At 35.7% G+C, this 19,959-nt stretch overlaps 1 protein-coding gene across 1 annotated transcript in view; it reads right to left on the bottom strand.

Moving 5' to 3' along the window:
- The window catches only part of LOC123674726 (nephrin), a 368,531-nt gene extending 351,250 nt beyond the window's left edge, over positions 1 to 17,281 (bottom strand). The window contains exon 1 of the mRNA XM_045609779.1: positions 17,203 to 17,281. Coding sequence (XP_045465735.1) covers positions 17,203 to 17,275 — 73 coding nt within the window. The 5' untranslated portion in view covers positions 17,276 to 17,281. The remainder of the gene's footprint in view (positions 1 to 17,202) is intronic.
- Positions 17,282 to 19,959: the final 2,678 nt, after the last annotated feature.

The raw sequence follows: 19,959 nt of genomic DNA on the forward strand, positions 1-19,959 counted from the left end.
CCTAAAAAATGATCATTTCCCATTTTAAATGAAGATGACCTTTTTTTTTGTTTTCTCCAAACCTCGACAAACAATAAAGATATAATAATGAAATGACATGTTCGAACACATTTTAGAATCAAAGACCGAATTGAATTCATTTTTTGAAAAATTATAAAAAAAAACAGTATTAAGTGGAATAAATTTCAATAGTTAGATTCGCATGATACTGAACCACTTTTCCAAATTTATAGTACAACGCGGTAATACACGTTATTCCACGTATTCTGCATATACAAAACACGCATTGAAGAAACAAAACAATATTTGTGTTAATTGTATTCGTGAAACTCATCATTGTTTTATGCATATTAACTAACAGGACGCGGTTGAATGATAATTTGTGGATTAATAACATTCAACGAGGCTCTTATGCAGATGTTGCAGACAGTATAATATTGTTATCATAACCTCGCTAAGAAAATAGCCTAAACTGGTAGATTTAGCTGGCAGATGCAGTTCGAATTTATATGGCCGTTGGATCCTACTTCATTCCTGTATTCCGTTCCTGAGCTAGTAAAGCAGATGACAGGGCAACGAACATGTCACATAAGTGGGGCAATTTTCGTCTCGAATGAAGGAATTCTTTCGTGCGTGTTAGGAACAGAGAAACCAAGTCAGGTGCTGCGCCTTCCGAGGGATATACTTGACACCTCTCGGAAAGTTGAAAGGACGAAATTTCATGCAAATTTTATTCGATTGAGGGCATTCAATCTGTTGTATGCAGAAATATGGAGACCAGTATTTCCATCTTAGAAATATGAAAAACTCTTACTGAATTTGACGGAGACATTATAGACAGTAGGATAGATGTTTTTGCCAAAAGTTATATTCACACACTTTTAAGCATTCGTTCCATGTCTGTGTTTTTATTTCCAGCCAAGACTTTATGATAAATATGATGAATAATACTCGATCGGAATAATATAGAAATTTGAAGTTTTCATGGTAGATTTGGATCTCGAATTAAGATTCTTGATAGGCGAAAACCGCCAAGACATAATTATGGTAGTTTTAACTTTTGTTTTCCTGAGAATTCTGAAACTAAGTGTTAGATCGCAATAAAATATTAAACTAAGGTGAAAAAAATTATTTCGAGTTTTATGCGAAATTTTAAATTGACAGTTTAACCAGAACCAGAGAAAATACAATTACGAATTACAAGTTAGTTTCCATATGAATTTTTGATAAAATTAACTTTACAAGAAAATAAAAATCATAATTGAAAATTTTTCAATAAGAATTATATGTCCATACCTGAAACGAATTTGGCCTTTATAAATTCTCCTGGAAGACACGTCAAAATAGGCATAACATTCTTTTCCCGGAAAAAGGTCATATAGTCGTTGAAAATGAATATTGAATAAAATTTGTTATGGTCAACTCAAGCTTATCGCATCATTCTCATTGAAATTTATTTTTCTTCATGAGAAATTTGATTGAGCCCTAATTCAACACAAAATTGTATGCGTAACAAAATGGCGAATGCGCAGGTTCCAATATTGTATTAACGTCCTAGCGTGAATGTATATTATACTTAGCAACTTCTCAAAATTTATGATTGAAAGGAATCACCGAAAGATCTTTTTCTTTTTACCAATTCAGGAACATCCTGTATAACGACAATAGATATCGAATATCACCTGTTATAATTTTGACCAATGAGATTCCAAGACTCATTTTTTCAGTGAAGGTTTCAGTATCCTTGATAACAAAATTCCTATCAAGGTTTTGAGAATTTTTCCGATAAATTCGAAGAGAACCTTTCATTCACTACTCCATTCAACTAATTGAAGGAGAAAACTGGAAAATATCTACTATAGGATTTTATGCTTCAGGCTTCAAGAAATCATATATTGAAAAAACCTCTCAACCTCTCAACCTGTAAGGCATAAATCTGAAACAACTCATCATTATTTGAGCTTGCCATTTCATTTTTAAATTCTTATACAGGGTGTTACATTGAAGGAAATGTAACTTTGGTATAAACCAAAGAACTATACTATACAAAGATATGAATCTTCGTTTTCGGACACTATGTATATATAAAAATAATTTTAAATTGTGCTTTTGACTACCCTATCCACATAGCAAAAAAAAATCAAAATATCTTTATTAACACCTTCAAAATGCGTCTTTGGTGGGCCACCCGGTATAATTGTAATTAATCATCTTTCTTTCTCGGTGAAAATACCTATAAGACACCCTGTAGAGAGCATATAATTCTTCCTATGTTCGAACTGAAATCCATCTCATCCACCCACAAGTTCCAGTAATAACAACTTGTTAAACAACGAGTAACAAACTCGCCGAGTGAGTGCTTACATCTTGAAACTCCTGAGAGTTCCTAGGGATAAATTGAGAAGAAAGTTTCTGCTACACACGCAATCAGAACCGAAGAATAATTCAGATGCGCACTTTCAAGGCACGAAATTGATATAAAAGGAGAGAGCGAAATTACTGGCCAAATATATAATTGCTAACAAGTAGCGAATTCTTTTGAGATTCCGAGTTATTACGTGCAAGATTTAAGACGCGCTTTCAGCTACCAATTCATTATTGGAGAGAAGGATCTCAACAAGAATTGTTCGGCAGCGGAAATTTATTCGAATAACTATGGCGCTTTGTTCTCCTCAATTAAAAAGAGGAATTGTCCGGAATATCTTAATTTGGCTAGCCATGATCGTGAACAAAGGAAGCAGGTGTTTAATATCCTCCCACGAAGAAATTGGGAGTCTGCGTGAGTCTCATACTAATTTGGGTGGAATTGTATCGAGGATACCCGAAATTAAATTAATTTTGATGGCATAGAAATTATACATTTTTCTTTATTCTGTTGCGATGGAGCTTTGACCCCAAGGAATCTTGAATGAATAAGGTGATTCTGCTTTGTAATCTACTTTTCAATACTAAAAATGAGAAAAAAAAATAACTTTGTGGCTTTGAAAGGTCACTTTCCAATGGGCACAGGTACTTTGATATAAGGTTGTGAAATGGTTTCATTATGGTATCAACAGAAACCTTGATTGATCACTTGAATATATAATCAATTGTTTATATATTTGAGTATTTTACATGATAGTATTAGACACGTATTCATTATTCTGGTTATATTTCTGATACAATCCGAACCTTCAGTTTGGCACTCAGTAATCTGTGCCAAATACACCTTCCATTTCAATAGCGAAGGACTTTTCCTGAAAAAATAAACTCAAATCTTACAGTTCACGGTGTTCCTAAGCGGTCATCCATCCAAATCATAACAGCACTCGATGCTGCTTGACTACAGTATTCTAACGTGAAGTGACAATTTCAACGTGTTATGGGTGACTTTGCAAGACTAGCAAAGTGTCACTTCAAATGTGTATATAACATAGTAAACAACTGCTTGAGTGAATTTGTAAATTTTTGGTCATCACAGATAAATATACCTCAAGAACTATCATACTTGTACTTCCAGTTTACTCAAAATAGGTTTCTGTATTATAGACCTTCTTCCTTATAACAAACATAACAGATATTCAAATTTCACGCTAGCGGATCACTGGATTTTGTGACTTTGAACGAAATTAAAAAGTGATCCAACAATATGATAGTAGAGTATAAAATAGTTTTCACAAGCTATCAGATAATGATATCGATAAAACTATCGCACAAAAGCGCAAAAACGAACCACTAAGGATTGAGTCAATCTGTGTGGAGAATTTTGTAATAAATAGCCCCCTCACTCATAATAAATTCATCAACTCGGAAATTGTCCTTTTCGATACTTTATGCTCTCGTCTTATCCCATAAATAATGAGTTTTTCATACCGTATTCCTCCTTATGAAAAATATCTTGTTACGACGACAGAGTAAAGATTCATACGGAGAAGCGAAAAAATTGGAAAAGGCTCATATATTTTCTTCCAGGAAGTAATTCCGAGGGAGACTGCTCGAATGTTTTGGCGCCATTAGCGGGAAAATTCATTATGTGTTGGTCTTTTCATAGGAGCTCTAGCTATACTAGAGGCTGGTGAAATAAAAGAGGAAATTTTCCTCTTCATTTCCCATTTCTGACTCAGCCGGATTGTTAAGCTCTCAGGAAAATGTGGATAGAAATTTATGGGAACAATGATATCAGCGATGTTTGCGATGAAATATAATCCTAGCGGTTGGTTCTGTATGTAAGCATAATTAAGTGCCGTTTTTCATGAACACTTTGATTCATTTCTTCATTAATTATCGTAGTGAATCTCGATGAAGAATTAGAAATTAATCTTCTTGATCTATCAATGAGTATCTTGGAGTTGGATGTTATACAAGGTATTTCATCAACACAATTTTTTGCACAATTTGAATAATCTCAATCTGAAAGCGTCAATTCGTTTTTGTGATTCCTGGTTTTTTATGCATTGTAACAGAAGCTTTCAACCGATATACCTAACTTTCAAACGCTTTTATAGATTTTCATAAAAACTTCGAGGATAAAATCTAGGACAATGATCGATATGTCAGTTTGATATTTTTAATATTACATTTAGTGAAACACAATATAAAGGGTGTTTTTTTTGGGCTATAGAACTTTAAATTGCAATAAAAAAACGATGGATCATTCGATTGGCATGAATTTTATTTATACACAAGATAATCTTGTGGCATTACATTTCAGAAATGATTTTTGGCACGGCTGGCTTGGATGTTGTCCAATCTGGACGTCCAATTTTCGATGACTTTTTCCAACATTTGTGGCCGTATATCGGCAATAACACGGCGAATGTTGTCTTCCAAATGGTCAAGGGTTTGTGCCTTATCCACATAGACCAATCACTTTACATAGCCCCACACAAAGTAGTCTAGCGGTATTAAATCACAAGATCTTGGAGGCCAATTCATAGGTCCAAAACGTGGAATTAGGCGGTCACCAAACGTGTCGTTCAATAAATCGATTGTGGCACGAGCTGTGTCACATGTTGCGCCGTCTTATTGGAACCACAGCTCCTGGACATCATGGTTGTTCAATTCAGGAAGAAGTTAGTAATCATGGCTCTACACCGATCACCATTGACTGTAACGTTCTGGCCATCATCGTTTTTGAAGAAGTACAGACCAATGATTCCATCAGCCCATAAAGCGCACCAAACAGTCAGTTTTTCTGGATGTAACGGTGTTTCGACATACACTTGAGGATTAGCTTCACTCCAAATATGGCAGTTTTGTTTGTTGACGTATCCATTCAACCAGAGGTGCGCTTCATCGCTAAACAAAATTCGCTTATAAAAATCGGGATTTGTATTCCGCACAGAACCATCATTTTCGAAATAAAATTGCAGTATTTGCAAGCATTGTTCAGGCGTGAGTCTATTCATGATGAATTGCCAAACCAAACTGAGAATGAATCACTTGACAGCTGTTAAATTGGTCGCCATCTCGAACAGTAATGCCAACTCAAAGTTATATACCTCGAAAAAAAAAACCCCTTTACATCAATTCATTCAAAAACAAATCGACGCTTATCAATTATATTGGATACTTTAATGATAAGTTTCAGTTGTGTTTTCGGCATCGTCCAAAGTAGTTAATTCATGATTTTTCAATAGCGATCGCAAGTGATGTTAAAGATTCCAGACTGGAAGAATTATCAAAGCTTTTGCTCTTCTGTGGGTCCCATCTTTCTGTGATTGTCGTATGACAAGTTCGCAAATTGCTGACGTATGAATGAAATTTTTTTACACATGTTTTCTATTAATGAGACAAAATAATTTTGCATATTAGTCCCCTTTGTTTGGTTCCTTTTCACATATGTTCTTCGAAATGAGAGGAGATATTTTCATAACCTCGACTGAAACACTGCGTAATTTCAGGACCGTCGCTAGGGGGTAGGCAGGGTAGGCGGTCGCCTAGGGCGGCAAAATTCAAGGGCGGCATTTCAAGCTTGATCAACAAAAATTACATGTGTAGAAATTCAGAGTACCAAAAGAAATTTAATTCAGTCGGCAACAACAGGAAGGAATACCGACAAATTTAAAACATCAAAAACCATAAAATGTCCGCATTATACATCATACTTATAAATATCCAGATATGACGTGATCCCCTTATAGTGCTGTTTACAAGTTATTGACGGTAAAAACACATGCACTCATCAGGCTTGTCGGCGTTCCCTTTACGTTGCCGAATTTTATGGCCACTTGGGGTTCTGGATTATTTTCTTTTCAATTCCCTAATCAGAATGTTGATTCCTCCGAATGGAATGCAAAATATAAGAAAAAAATTCGATTTCATCACTTCCGACTGATACTTTTGAAGAAATATAAGAAGTTTTATTATTTCATACGACATTCCATTATTTTATAATATTCTTCATTTTTTATATCAAATTAACTAGTGTTGGGCGTGGGCGCATTCGAATTAGATGATGGTTCATCCGCATCATCCGATTGCTTTACTCGATAATCTTGAACAAAAGAAAATCAATTTTCAAGCTTTCTCTAAAATCGAAACTGAGCTAGGAAACTGAAACTGCAGGACCCACTCTATAGGGGCGGCAAATAATGGAGGGCGACATTATCTACATTTACTGGAAGAACGAATCAAATATTTTTTTTATTTAAACGAAATTCACTGATGATTTTTTTTTTATCAAATTTACTAATCTGAAACCTGAACTTTATTCATATAGGTATTTCATCATTTATTCATTAGAATACAGTTGAGTATGTTTATTGCATTCCACTCATCCTAAATCATCTATTGGATTAAAATTTGAATCCATAAAAAATAGAACGGTAGAAACGCTTGAGCAGGCGCTGGACTTCGATTATCCAATATTAATTTTAAGCATTCTGTAGAGTTAGTTTCTGTTAGGGCGGCAAAATGGGTTTATGTCTAGGGCGGCAAAATGAGTCTCTGCCTAGGGGTCAAAATGGGTTTCTGCCTAGGGCAGCAGTTTGGCTAGCGACGGCACTGCGTAATTCTTCAAAATATACGACGCTTAAATTACTCCCGGTCCCCTGACAACGAGATGATATCTCCCAAAACGAATAGTCTTTTTCACTCAAAACTTCTTCAGCGCCTCAGTACATGTTACAAAATAATCATCCCACCAGCAAAGTTCATTAAGTCCAGGCGAAATAATTCTTCTGAAGTTGAAGCTACACAGCGAAACTTCTTCAAGTTTTATAAATGACCAAATTTGCATAACTACGACCCGGCCAGACTAGTTTAATGTCCGTCGGATGACGCTGGCTCTCTGCCACAAAATTATCCGAAATTCAGAACCCCCCTCCCCCCCTCACCTCGGAAATATATGATACGTAATTTATATGCCAGAATTCCGGGGGACATACGCGCAACAGGATAGCAGTTATGTAATTCCAATTTCTCGACGGATATTCCATTATCATACTGACCGAACGGATATCAGATTTAGTGGGTAGCAGAAATAGCCGCAGTTTCCACTGAGATGATTTTCGTGTTGCGGAAATGGGGCGAGTACACAGAGCCCGATATCTTTGCTTCGTCCCTATCGTTCCATCGATTTTGGCGGCAGATGTGTGTCTTGGTCGCCGACCCGAGGTCCATGACGAATTTTCGTACAGTGTCCAGAAATTAGGGGATAGATTTTCAATAGGAGATTCCAGTGTCGGGTAAAATGAAAAAACTTCCTGGAAACGCAGGACCTAAAGGATATGAAGCTTCCTGAAGGGAAAGCTGAACACTACTTGGATATTGTTCAAGTAGGAGTGAAGGTGTCACTTTTTGTGGCAAGACATAATTTGATTGAGTCGCTGTCTACTTGATCTTGAATTAATGTTCAATGATGATTATTGTTTTCATATTTAAAAATCTGACATTTTGGTGGATTCAAACTAATAGTGATGCATTATTCCAGCCAATTATTCGGTCTCATACTGACTATATTTTCCTCTTCTTATTTTCCACCGATCACAAACAAGCAATTTTGAATTAAAAATGGTTTCTAGATGGAGAACTATATGACAGTACCTGTCAACAGTTTTTTGGATTCACCTGCAGCTAAGATGTCTAAAACCCTGGTGTGTTCACTCTCACTTGAAAAACCTTAAGATTAATTTGGCGCCTTTTGAAGGGCCCGGCCTATTTGTATTTTAATGGTATTGGTCCCTTTTTAATTGATTTCCGCATCGTTTTATATGACGGCACTTACGCCGCCTTTCTGTCAATGACGTTTTGAGGTTTTACCGACAACGAAACATTTTTGACAGAACAAATGAAAATTGTGAAATGATGCCGTTGATTGGTCAATTCTTTGTATAGCGCCACCTTAAGGAAGAAAAGGGACCAATGCCGAGCTGAGTCGTCAGAATTATCTTAAGCAACCTCTAATCGATGAATACACCAATATTTTAGACATTGTCCTGCGGCGAAACTTGGCAGCTGTTGTCACCAAAAACTACAATACCTTTGATAACAAGTAATTATGGTTTCATGAAGAAGTCTTGTCAGATACCAAAGGGCATTTAATTTTTCCTGCAAAAAAAAATCTAGAAACACAATTTAAAGAAATATTTTTTCAACAAAAAGCATTCGTACTGGTGCTAAAATGTTGCCACCAGCACTTATGCTTTTTGCTGGAGACCTGGACGACAGTACTTGGATATGGCCAATCATTCTCATATAACACCCTGTATACCTTTTTCATTTCATGTTATCTTATAAACTCTATTACGTTATAAATATGACTTAGATTCACTGTTTCGGATCTTGTCGCCTGGAATATTTCTTGGAAGGAAAAATATATGAGTTACAATGCCATTTTAAAAGCTTTTAGATAGTTATTGATATTTTATTGACTGATTATTAATATTGGATTATTTCATTTTCTTGATTTGATTACTTATTGATAGTGCATAATTTAATTTTGTTGAATTGATTACTTATTGATATTGGATTATTTTATTTCCTTGAATGGATCAATTATTGATCATGCATTGTTTAGTTGAATGTTACATTTTTGACTTTTTTTTTTATATTGAAGATTCAGTAAATTATTGACATATGTAATGTTTTGGTAGAACGGTGGTAGGGATCTTCCTCGGGATCATTTTTGAAGTTGTTTTTGTTGACAAAAATCTGCGCATGCACCTGAGCTCACGCGACGCAACTGAATTTCGCTACTTTTGCCTCTTGTTAAGAGCTTCGTTGTTCTATTCATCTCGTTAGTCCAAATGCTGGTTGATAACATGTGGTCACTATTGCATGTAAATTTTTTTTACTTGAAATATTTATAAAACATTAATGAATTATTGACTACAGTCAGTCGGCATAGTAGCTTTTAAGTATTGTTTTGCTCCCTCAATTTTCTAGAATTTTTTCATTCCAACTTTACTTGGCAGGTAAGTAATGTTGAAGGTAGTTTTCTAGGGTATTTGGTGAACATTTGAATCTACCTGGTGCCCATTGAACATCTCTTAATAGTTAATAGCTCTAGTTAGCATTGTTTAGCTCAGCCGGCAAATACCCACTTGGCTTGACTGCATTGTTGACCGGCGATCCTGTGACCTTAGTAGAATTGTATAGAGGTCCCAACTCAACATATTTCAGTAATCCATAACTGTGTTTCTAGCACGAATATCAATTACAAAAAGAACAACCATCCTTTAGGTTCGACTAAAAAATAATTTCAGAAAAGATTTACCAAAAATTTCAGAGCTGAACTACGCGTTGCATTAAAAAGAATCCCAAGTCAAATATCTGGTGCTGAGTTGGAAGCAGACGATGTCCCTACCTAGATATTTCGAAAAATATTCTACAACTCTTGCAACCGCTCCACGGTACATATAAAACATTGCAAATGAAATAAAAACCTGGGATGAATAACTATCGGCCTGTAAAATGATGAAAATATATCCTCAAAAAGGATATTGAGGATTACTTTCCATCCGGATCTCGACATGAGTATGTTCAAAGGTTCTCGATGGAATATCATGTTGAAAAAGCGTTATCAGGTTTCTCGCCGGTAACTTCAAGATAGCTTAGGGGTAAAATTCATATCTGAACATCACTTTAACTCGTTTCGTGAAAACGATGAGAGGGATAGAACAAAATCGAAAAATTTGGTTGAAGGATATCGCTATGCAATTCGATCATGCAGAGATGCCGTGTAAAACAATATCGTAGAGGTTTTCAGGTACCTGGTATGAACCCATTAACTTTAAGGGCGTTATGTAAATTGAGTGAAATTGAGATTATAAAAATTTTCGTTCGTGAATAACTATTTTTGCTTGGAATAATCGGGTTTTCGTCTGTGTTCAGAGCATCGTTTAGGAATTTTCAGTTTGATCGCCATTGAACATAGACAAGGTGAGTCTTTGACTTTTCGATTCGAATTCATTATTGTAGCAATATCAAGTTTTTTTAATGTTTCGACAATAAACCTTTCAACATGAGATTTCAACAATTAATTTCAAACTTACAAAATATCTCTTATCATTTAGGAGGAATCAATTGAAAATATCATGCCCTCGAAAAATCAAAACTCACAGATCTCCAAGCATTCTGGTGACCATAATGTTTATTTACAGGAAAAAATAATTGGGATCCTACAAATATTCATTCGCAAAAAACTACAACAGCAGATAAATGAGGCAAATGAATGATGAAGAGTTCACCAAGTTGTATATATCAATTTATTTGGATATGAGGCAGTTGACATATTCATGAGTCTTTGATCGATCAGGTATATTCTGAATAAACAATGTGAACGAGTGAACATTTCTAATGGGTGTTGACTTCATTATTTTGATGTGAAAGGAAAAGGAAATATAGTGACAATCAATAGACCTCATTTTCCCTTCCACTAACGTTTCTTGTTATGTACAATATACTACAAGTCGATAATGTAGGTATCCACGAGTTTTTCAGCTTTCATCGACAAAAAGAAAATTCAGGTTGCAATTGTTCAGTTTATGTGGACCTAGTGTTATTATGTTCGATTTCTTTGAAAAACCATATTGATACAATATGAATGCAATTACCTACTCTATTTCGTAATGGTATACCTCACCAATAATACATATTTTTTACATTTGATTGATTGCGACAGAATCTCGCCTTCAAATATAGAACTACATACATAAAATTCCAATGGGTTGTTACAGTAATGCGTTATTAGTTTAAGTGAGAAAAAATACTCAGGATAGTGTCCTTCGAATAAAAATGTTGCGATAGATAAAATTGTCGTCATGTTTTACTGATAGCATAATAAATTGATGTTTAATCTCTAATGAATGTAGGATCCAGTTTATTGTTCCCCGTAAATAATTGAGATGGTCAACCGGATGCGTTGGAGACCTATTAGTCTCTTCAAGTGCCAAGGGCATGACAAATTCAAAGAATTTACAGGGAACGAATGGTTATTGTACATAATGCAAAAAGGATGTGTCTTCGGGGTGTCGAAGAATGTCATATGTCGATTGTAAAACTCAAGGGATTTATGGGGTTGGGAAAAGTTTCACAACAAGACGATTATGCCACATGTGTTTCATCTTTTTTCTCAGGCCCTAGTTCTTCTAGAATATTCGATTCCAGGAATCCGCGAACATCTTTGGGGGCGGTACGGCAAAAATCTTATTGAACTAGATGGATGGTACCTTCCCCTAAAGGTGTGGTCAAACCGAGACAGGGTAGTTCCAATCGACAGAGGACACAGTTCATCGAAGACGGGAACAGTTAAGATTAAACCAAAGACGTGTACAGACGGTACAGTTCAACTCAAATCAAAGACGAGACAAGTTCGGTCGGTCAACTTAAGACGTAAACGAAAAGACGGTTCGCGGACTAGATTAAGACGAGTCGCGAACAAGTTAAAGACGAGACTACCGAAAACTTGAAGTACGACGAAGACGTTTCGAGTAATCAATTAAACGAGAGTTAAACACGAAATTCAGTACCGTATAGTAGTGAGAAACTTGTTATTAGGACGTTATTGGGATCTTCTCAATACTGAGTTTTCACTGTATAATTGTGGCTTGGTAAATAGATGTAAATAATTCAAAAGAGTTTCATTATTACAAATCCAACAAAGTCACGGAGAAAAAGACGAAAGGCCAGGTGATCGAATCATACCTCTAGACGATCGATTAACCAAGCCTACATGAATATATAGAATAAAAGCATTTCCCATCAATATACAAAATGGCGAATGCGCAATTTAACTTATGTTAACTGTTTCGTTCTTCTTAGTCCAATCAATCTTGCTCTATGGCCATCATTTCAACTCATTCATTCAAATTTTTGGGGAAGAATTCAATTAAAACATTAATAAAGTAGACATTTACTGATTTTCGTTGATGGGACTGTTTGAAAATCCTTACCTAATTTCTATGTTATCTTAAGGCAATAACCAATTCAAAATAAGACAGGCGCAAATTTTTATCATATAAAACTTCCTTTTTGTTGTTTATTCAAACATCGATAAAATTGTGAAAAATTTAAAATAAATTAATTGAAAAACAGTCTGCTAAAAAGGTGTACAGAAATAGAGCACTAGAATTGTTGAATTAGTAAGCTATACCAAAACCATTAGCAACCTATATTTCCATTCAAGATAATATAAACACCAGATGAAGAATTGTTTTTTGTTATTTATGGATTTTTTTCATCATTGATGATATATGAAAGTTTCTACTAATTCCTGTGGTAAGTGAGAAATCTATTGAAGCTTCCATATAACATGAACTAAAAACAACAAATATAGTATTTCATTCGACGCCTAATATTTTACGTGATATTCCTGAAAACGCTCTAATGGTTTGTACACAATACAAATCAGTATCATGAAATATCTACCTGGATAATCTGCTGAGAGAAATTGAAACCATAAATTCGGGTTACAGCAATCTGGTAATTCTTTGAATGTATCTGACCATTAGGTTGATACCCTGAATTCAAAACACATGGCAAAAATTCGAAAAAGGACCCTTGGAGACCTCAGAATTGTCTATATGAGATGTGATTCACTATGACATTATTAGTCGTTTAGTTTATCTAGATGAGAAGTTCGGATAATAAAATCTTTGGTCAAATAGTTGTAACTATCAGAAAAACAACATTTTGAACGGGCTACCTTTTTTGCCAATTATGAACACAACTGCGGCATTCGAGAATCTTACTCACCCTGGAAATTGAAAGTTTTTATATTTCTCTGAACATGAGTTGGCATATCTCGAAAACAGAGCGTTTGCATCATGTTTAGATCATCCAAAGAATCTGCCATTTCCATCTGTACAGCCAATTCATAAATACCCCGTATATTGGCACGAAATCGTGCAGAAAGAATATTTTGCATTCCAATTTGTCTATTCGAATTGAATCGATCCTCTTATTGAAATCATTCATTTTCACAAAATTATGTATCATTTATTATTAACTCAACACGAATATTTCATTTTTATTGTATCTTCTTGCGCTTTGGAATTTATTCGATACTTCCTGCAAATAACCAAACCCATTCGAATGAGATTTTCACATCATTTCTTCAAACAATAATCTATATTGTGATATTTCATTATTTTCAATTTGCAAATATGATAATTTTGGCAACTTTTCATTTTTCGAATATATGGAATAATGGTATTCCTACAGAGCACTGATATATTTTGAAGATATTCGTAAAAAAAATCTTATATAATATAATCACAAAAGAAGCCAAACTCTAATTTTGTGGAAATCGACGAAAGTTGGAACTATTCTGATATTCCACACTTCTACTAATCATTCAATAGTTTTGGCAACACCGCACATTATTTGTGTCTTTCCTCTTCGAGGAAAAACCTACTAACAGATCGCAAGAAAGTAACGTGGTGGTGTTCACTCTTAAACCTCGAAGTTTTCATCGGTGAGTCGAACTCAATCAGCAAAAACCAAATCAATGATCCATTCAAACTCACTAGGCGACAAAGACGCAACGATCATCACTTCCTGATTCCTAAACCGTCGAAGCAAACTATTCCTTCGATTGCTCATCGTTAAGTGTAGATTAGGAACATCGAAATTACCCATTCAATAATTCATCAATATAGCTTTTCTACGTGAGAAGGAAATCTTGAAGGTATCTTGACCCAGATGCCAGTCGCCCTTGAGCGAAGTCAGTATATGGATTAATCGCCACTATTTTATTCCACCCTTCCTTTTATTGGAAATTCACTGAAATATGTATTCCAAATATTATGAGCTGACTTTAAGAATGAAATATTATAAGGGCGTAAAAGCTGCTGACTTCACGTTATTGCTTTTCCTTATTTTTCTTTTCGAAAAATTGATTGTTGACCTCTGTTGTATCTGTTATATTAATGTATATTTTATAAGTAAGTTACATTGGCAATTCTGGTTATGTAAGCATTAAGATAATTGAAATATTGATTCATAAGTTCAGCAGAATTGGCATTTAAATTGAAGACTACTCTGTGTCAGCGGTAGATCAATTGAGTAATAACAAGAGATTTTAAATAGCTGAGTCCAAAAACACTTGTCCAAATTCAATACTTGTATCAAATTGACCTATTAAAATGTACCTTGAGCGCCAACTACAGTAATCCATAATATAAATATTAAAGAGCGTTGATTGAAACTCACAGTATCAACTGGACTACCCGACAAACAAATCACATATTACAATGTTACTTTTCTCAAACAGGAATATCACTAATCACTTCAGAGGAACCAGATGCAGAAATTAGGGATCGCATTCTAAACCGTCGAAGCATACCATTCCTCCGTGTGAATTAATACCATCGAAATCACATATTCAATAATTCAAATACATATCTGTTATCTTTGAAAATGTTGACTTGACCTAGATGCCAAGCTACACTGGGCTGGATCAGTATGTGAATTGAGGATTACTATGTTATACAATGTAGCTTATTTGAGGAATACAAAAGATTTCAAATACCAGAGTTCAAAACACTATTCCAAATCCTTCATATAGTTAGAAAAAATTGAATACCAAAAATTCACAACATACGCCAACTATATTGAGCCAAATAATGAACAACATAAGAGTGCATAGACTTATTCCCAAAGTATCCATATGACCATCCAATAAACCAACCACATAACAGCAAAAATATGTTAAATATTACCTATTTTCTACGAAAAAGAAACATCACTGATGAGTTCAGAAGAACCAGTTAGCAGAAATGAACTATCAAAATCACATATTCAATAATAAGGATATACCTATCTGTTAGTATCCTTGAGAAAGAGTTGACTTGACCTAAATATCAAGCAGTGCTGAGCTGGGTCAGTTTATGAATTGAAGGTCCTTATATTATAACTATGTGGCTTATTTGAAGGAATACAAGAGATTTCGAATATCGAACTTCAGAAACACTATTCCGAATATTTGATACTGATGAATAGAATTGACAAACCAAAATTCACCTCGAACGCCATCTACGATGATTTGAGCATTGAATGGACCAATGAAGATTCACCTTGAGCAGGAACCACAGTAGTCCAAAATATAAACAACGTCAAGGTGTGTAGATTGAGTCCCATAGTTTCCATCGAACCACTCCACATTCAACCACAAAATACCAAAGATATGCCACAGATTACACTGATTTGTCGAAGATATGTAGAGAAACAATTATCACCTCCAAAATCAGCAAATATTTAGGTATTACATCCTGAGCCGACGAAGTTCGCCATTCCTCCACTTACATTAATACCATCTCAATTACATATCAAAAAATTCAAGTATCTCTGGTATGAAGAGTGGGTTGACCTGAAGACCAAGCTGCACAGAGCTTGGTCAGTATATGGGTTGAAGATCACTATAATATACCAGTGTAGCTCATTAGTAATAATGAAACATTTAAATAGCAAATTTCGAAAATAATATTCCGAATACTAAATACTTGAATTGAATAACATTGACTACCGAAAATTTACCTCGAAGGCCATCTACAGTGGGCCAAATTATAGTCAACTTCAAAGCCCGTAGACTCATTCTCCCAGCATTTAAATGACCACCCAACAAACCAACCACACAATAGCAAAAAAATGTTAAATATTTTTTCGAACAAGAAATATCACTGATCAGTTCAGTATAACCTGTGGGCAGAAATTTAGGGATCACATCTTGAACCCTCGAATTATACCATTCGTTCGAGTGCATTAATTATCTATTCAATCATTATCTATTCAATTATTTGGCTATTAGCCTTGAACAAAGTTGACTTGGACTTAGATGCCAAGCTGCGCTGAGCTGGTTCAGTATAAGAAGATGATCACCACTCTGTTATATCAGAGTAGCTTCTGTCATAGCATTTGAAGTGTTTCTTTTTGTTATGATAAATATTACATATTTTTTTCGAACAAGGTGTATCACTGATCAGTTTAGAAAAACCGTTGTGCAGAAATTTGGGGATCACATCCTTAACCCCCCAATTATACCAATTCTGTGTTTGCATTAATACTGTTAAAGTCATCTATTCAATCCTTCAACTTACTATTATCTTTGAAAAAAAAATTGACTTGGACTTAGATGCCAAAATAGAAACCTGCGCTCAGCTGGTTTAGTTTATGTAGTGATCACCACTCTGTTATACCAGAGTAGCTTTTATCGTAGCATTCGAGGTCTTTATTTTTCTTGCTCTAATAGTTTTTTTTCACAATTTTATTCAGTGTTGGATGAAAATCGAATATTAAATTAATCGCGAGAGAAATGGATAGATTTCCGAATCCTTGACACATAAAACTCATTTGATATTGAAGATATCGAATAGATTGAGGAACCAGTTCTGGTTTTGATCTCTTTTCTTTTATATTTCTCTAGTAGTGTTGATATGGAATGAAATGTCTCATCAAATAATTGGTTGGAGTTTGCTACAAATCATACGAATACTTTCATATTCACTTTGAAATATTTCATGCAAAATTGTGCCAAATTTCATTTCTGTGATTGCATCACAACCATAGAAAGAAATTACTCGATTTTGAATCTCCGCAAGTACTCATCCGAGTGTGATGAAACTTTGCACTTATGATCACAGTCCCTCAACGGAGAATTTTGGGAAATTTCATTTCTGTGGTTGCAGCATCACAACCATAGAAAAAAATTACTCGATTTTGACACAAAATGACCCTCGATTTCAAAAACATTCTTTCCAATTCAAGAACTTGTTGAAGAATTACCTTGAGCACGAACTACAGTAATCCAAAATATAAACAACGTCAAGGTGTGTAGATTGAGTCCCATAGTTTCCATCGAACCACTCGACACTCAACCACAAAATACCAAAAGATATGCCACAGTTAACACTGATATGTCAAAGATATGTCGACAAAACTTCGCAGAAAAAAAAAACAATAATCACCTATCCAGTTCCGAAAGTCAACGATAATTCAGGTATCACATCCCGAGCCGTCGAAGCAGGCCATTTCTTCGCGCGTAAGGATTCAAACCTGCCGGAAGGTGGGCGGATCCACCAGCTTCGGGGTGTTCGAGACGGCGACGACGGCGACGCTTGAAAACAACCCGCAAGGAAGAGGTGCTCCGAAATCCTCGCGTGCTACTGAGCTCGACGGCAATTCGAATCGTGGAAACCTTGCGCGCCAAATCGCAGCACCGCCCCACCACCTTTACCTATCGCCCGACACCGCCAGAAGGAAAACTACGGTAAATATATTTTCGCCCGACGAGTCTCGTGGGGGGCAGAAGAGGCGGCCGAGAGAACAACAGCCCGCCGATATAATGCACACCTGAGTGAAAGCACTTCTGATGCCTAATGGGATAATCCGATGATTGGACCGATCCTTGGCGATTTTCCGGCTGGACGGAAGGAAAGCATAGGGGGTTGAGAGCGTTCGAGCGAACGATTTTCATCAAGAGGATGTGGTATGATACCGTTGGTTTATTATTATCAATAATACACGTTTCTAGTAATTAGAAGGGAAAAAATAGCTCCACCTATAATTATCACAGTTTACTTTTCGGTTAATATACGTGGGTTACTCGTATATTTATGAACATTTACCGAAACGTAAACTGTGATAATTATAGGTGGAGCTATTTTTCCCTGTAATTAGCAGAAATGTGTATTATTGAGAATAATAAACCAACAGTATCAAAGCAGTTACTCGTTGCACGTACCAAATGCTCAATATCGTCAGGCCGCTGTCTGAGTGTCTTTCAGGCAGAGATACATGCAAGAGAAAGATATGTTGCAATTTACATAGCGAGAAACGTGATATAGCTATACATTCTGAATCAAAGCACTGAGCTCATATATCATCGATTCTAAAATGTTGGAGTGCCAAGGAAAACTCAAAGAAATAGGCAAGAATAACAAGGTCTCTTTAGTCTGGGTTTCCGGCGACTTGGAAATTAAAGGGAATGAAGAGGCCAATATACTCTACAGAAAAGGAGCACAAACCCTTTCATCAGCCCTGACCCTTCCTGTGGTATAAGCAGCTGTACCTACAAGAAAGAGTTTCAGGAGAAGGAAGAAACCGATAGAGAAACACTGTGGTGTAATCTTCCTGGTTCGGATCATTCCGAAAAGTTTCTTCGAGATCCAAGAAGTACGTGGATCTTGGCAAGAATATGCTACACCTCCTCACCGGATTCCTCACAGAAAACATCTCATGAGAATAGGTCCAGCAGATAATGACGAGTGTAGATTCTATGGAGAGGAAGAAGAAACTATGGAATGCCTCGCCATCACTAGCCAACGCAAAATCTACTTAGGACAAGAAACTTGTAGATGTAAGGAATTAGCCTCCTTGAAGTCATCCCAGATACAGGAGTTCATTAGAACTCTGGTGCTGGAAGGCTTGCTATAGATCACGTTATGGAGAGGGTAGCTCTAATAGAGGCACAATGGACCATTTAATCGAATTGAAACGGAACCTTCTTAATTAAATCTTACACACAATCTTGCACTAGGTCTCAAAGTTTATATGTAAAGAAGGGCGATAACAAATAAATCCTTTGTCGAAAAAATGGTCAGTCATGCTAGGTAATCTATGGATTTTAACTTTCTTTGATTACACTGAATTATAGCACAGAAGGAATGAAAGATCATTGACCTTGCATGTAACCTGACCCAAAGATCTATTGTGCTTCTTCAGGCTGTTTACCAGTCCGGAAATAATTTCTCAAAAAACGTTTTCACCCTTCTGGGGCTTCTTCCATCACTGGTTCCGACTTTATAAGCCAATAGCCAAGGTGTTGTTACCTTTTCCGGTGAACTGCTTCACATTCGCGTAGCAACTATCTAGCTGTCTCAGTGGCTTCTTGACAGAAGCGACATGTATCCTCAAACGCTTTCTCATGTTTTTCATATGAGACCTCACAGGACAGTGTCCCGTGAGTGTTCCTTTTTACTGAGTGAGAGAACTTTTATAGTCCACGTCGTAGAGTAGGAGAGAAGTGACTTGCTCTTTCTTTGAACACTGATAGTCCGCCAGAACGCAAACCTCCTCTTTTGTTTCCATTCATAAATTTTCTGCGATATAATAACTCAAGAATACGATACAATGATCATAATTACTAACACTCTACTATTTGAATCTGATATAGATACCCTATTCTAGTTTCTGATGAAATTCTTCAGATGAGTGTCATAGATTTCACTCGAAGTCAAAATATTTGAAATTATCAATACCCCAATCAATCATTTTCCCACGTATACAGGGTGGGGACATTTCGATGTTTTAGCACTACATCTTTCAAACCAGAGAAGATAGACAAAATCTGATGCGAAAAAATGTAACTTTCAAAAATGGCACAGAAATCTAGTGTTCCCATTTAAAAAAACATAACTTTAGGTCATATCTTCGTAATCTTTTTAAAAACACGAGCACGCCATCGGATTCTACGTAAAAAAAGTTCCTTTATATTGTTTTAATTGAAGAGCTCTATCATCAGTATTAGCGGAGATATGAATG

The sequence above is a fragment of the Harmonia axyridis genome, chromosome 1, assembly GCF_914767665.1.
Source record: "Harmonia axyridis chromosome 1, icHarAxyr1.1, whole genome shotgun sequence".
Classification (NCBI taxonomy): domain Eukaryota; kingdom Metazoa; phylum Arthropoda; class Insecta; order Coleoptera; family Coccinellidae; genus Harmonia; species Harmonia axyridis.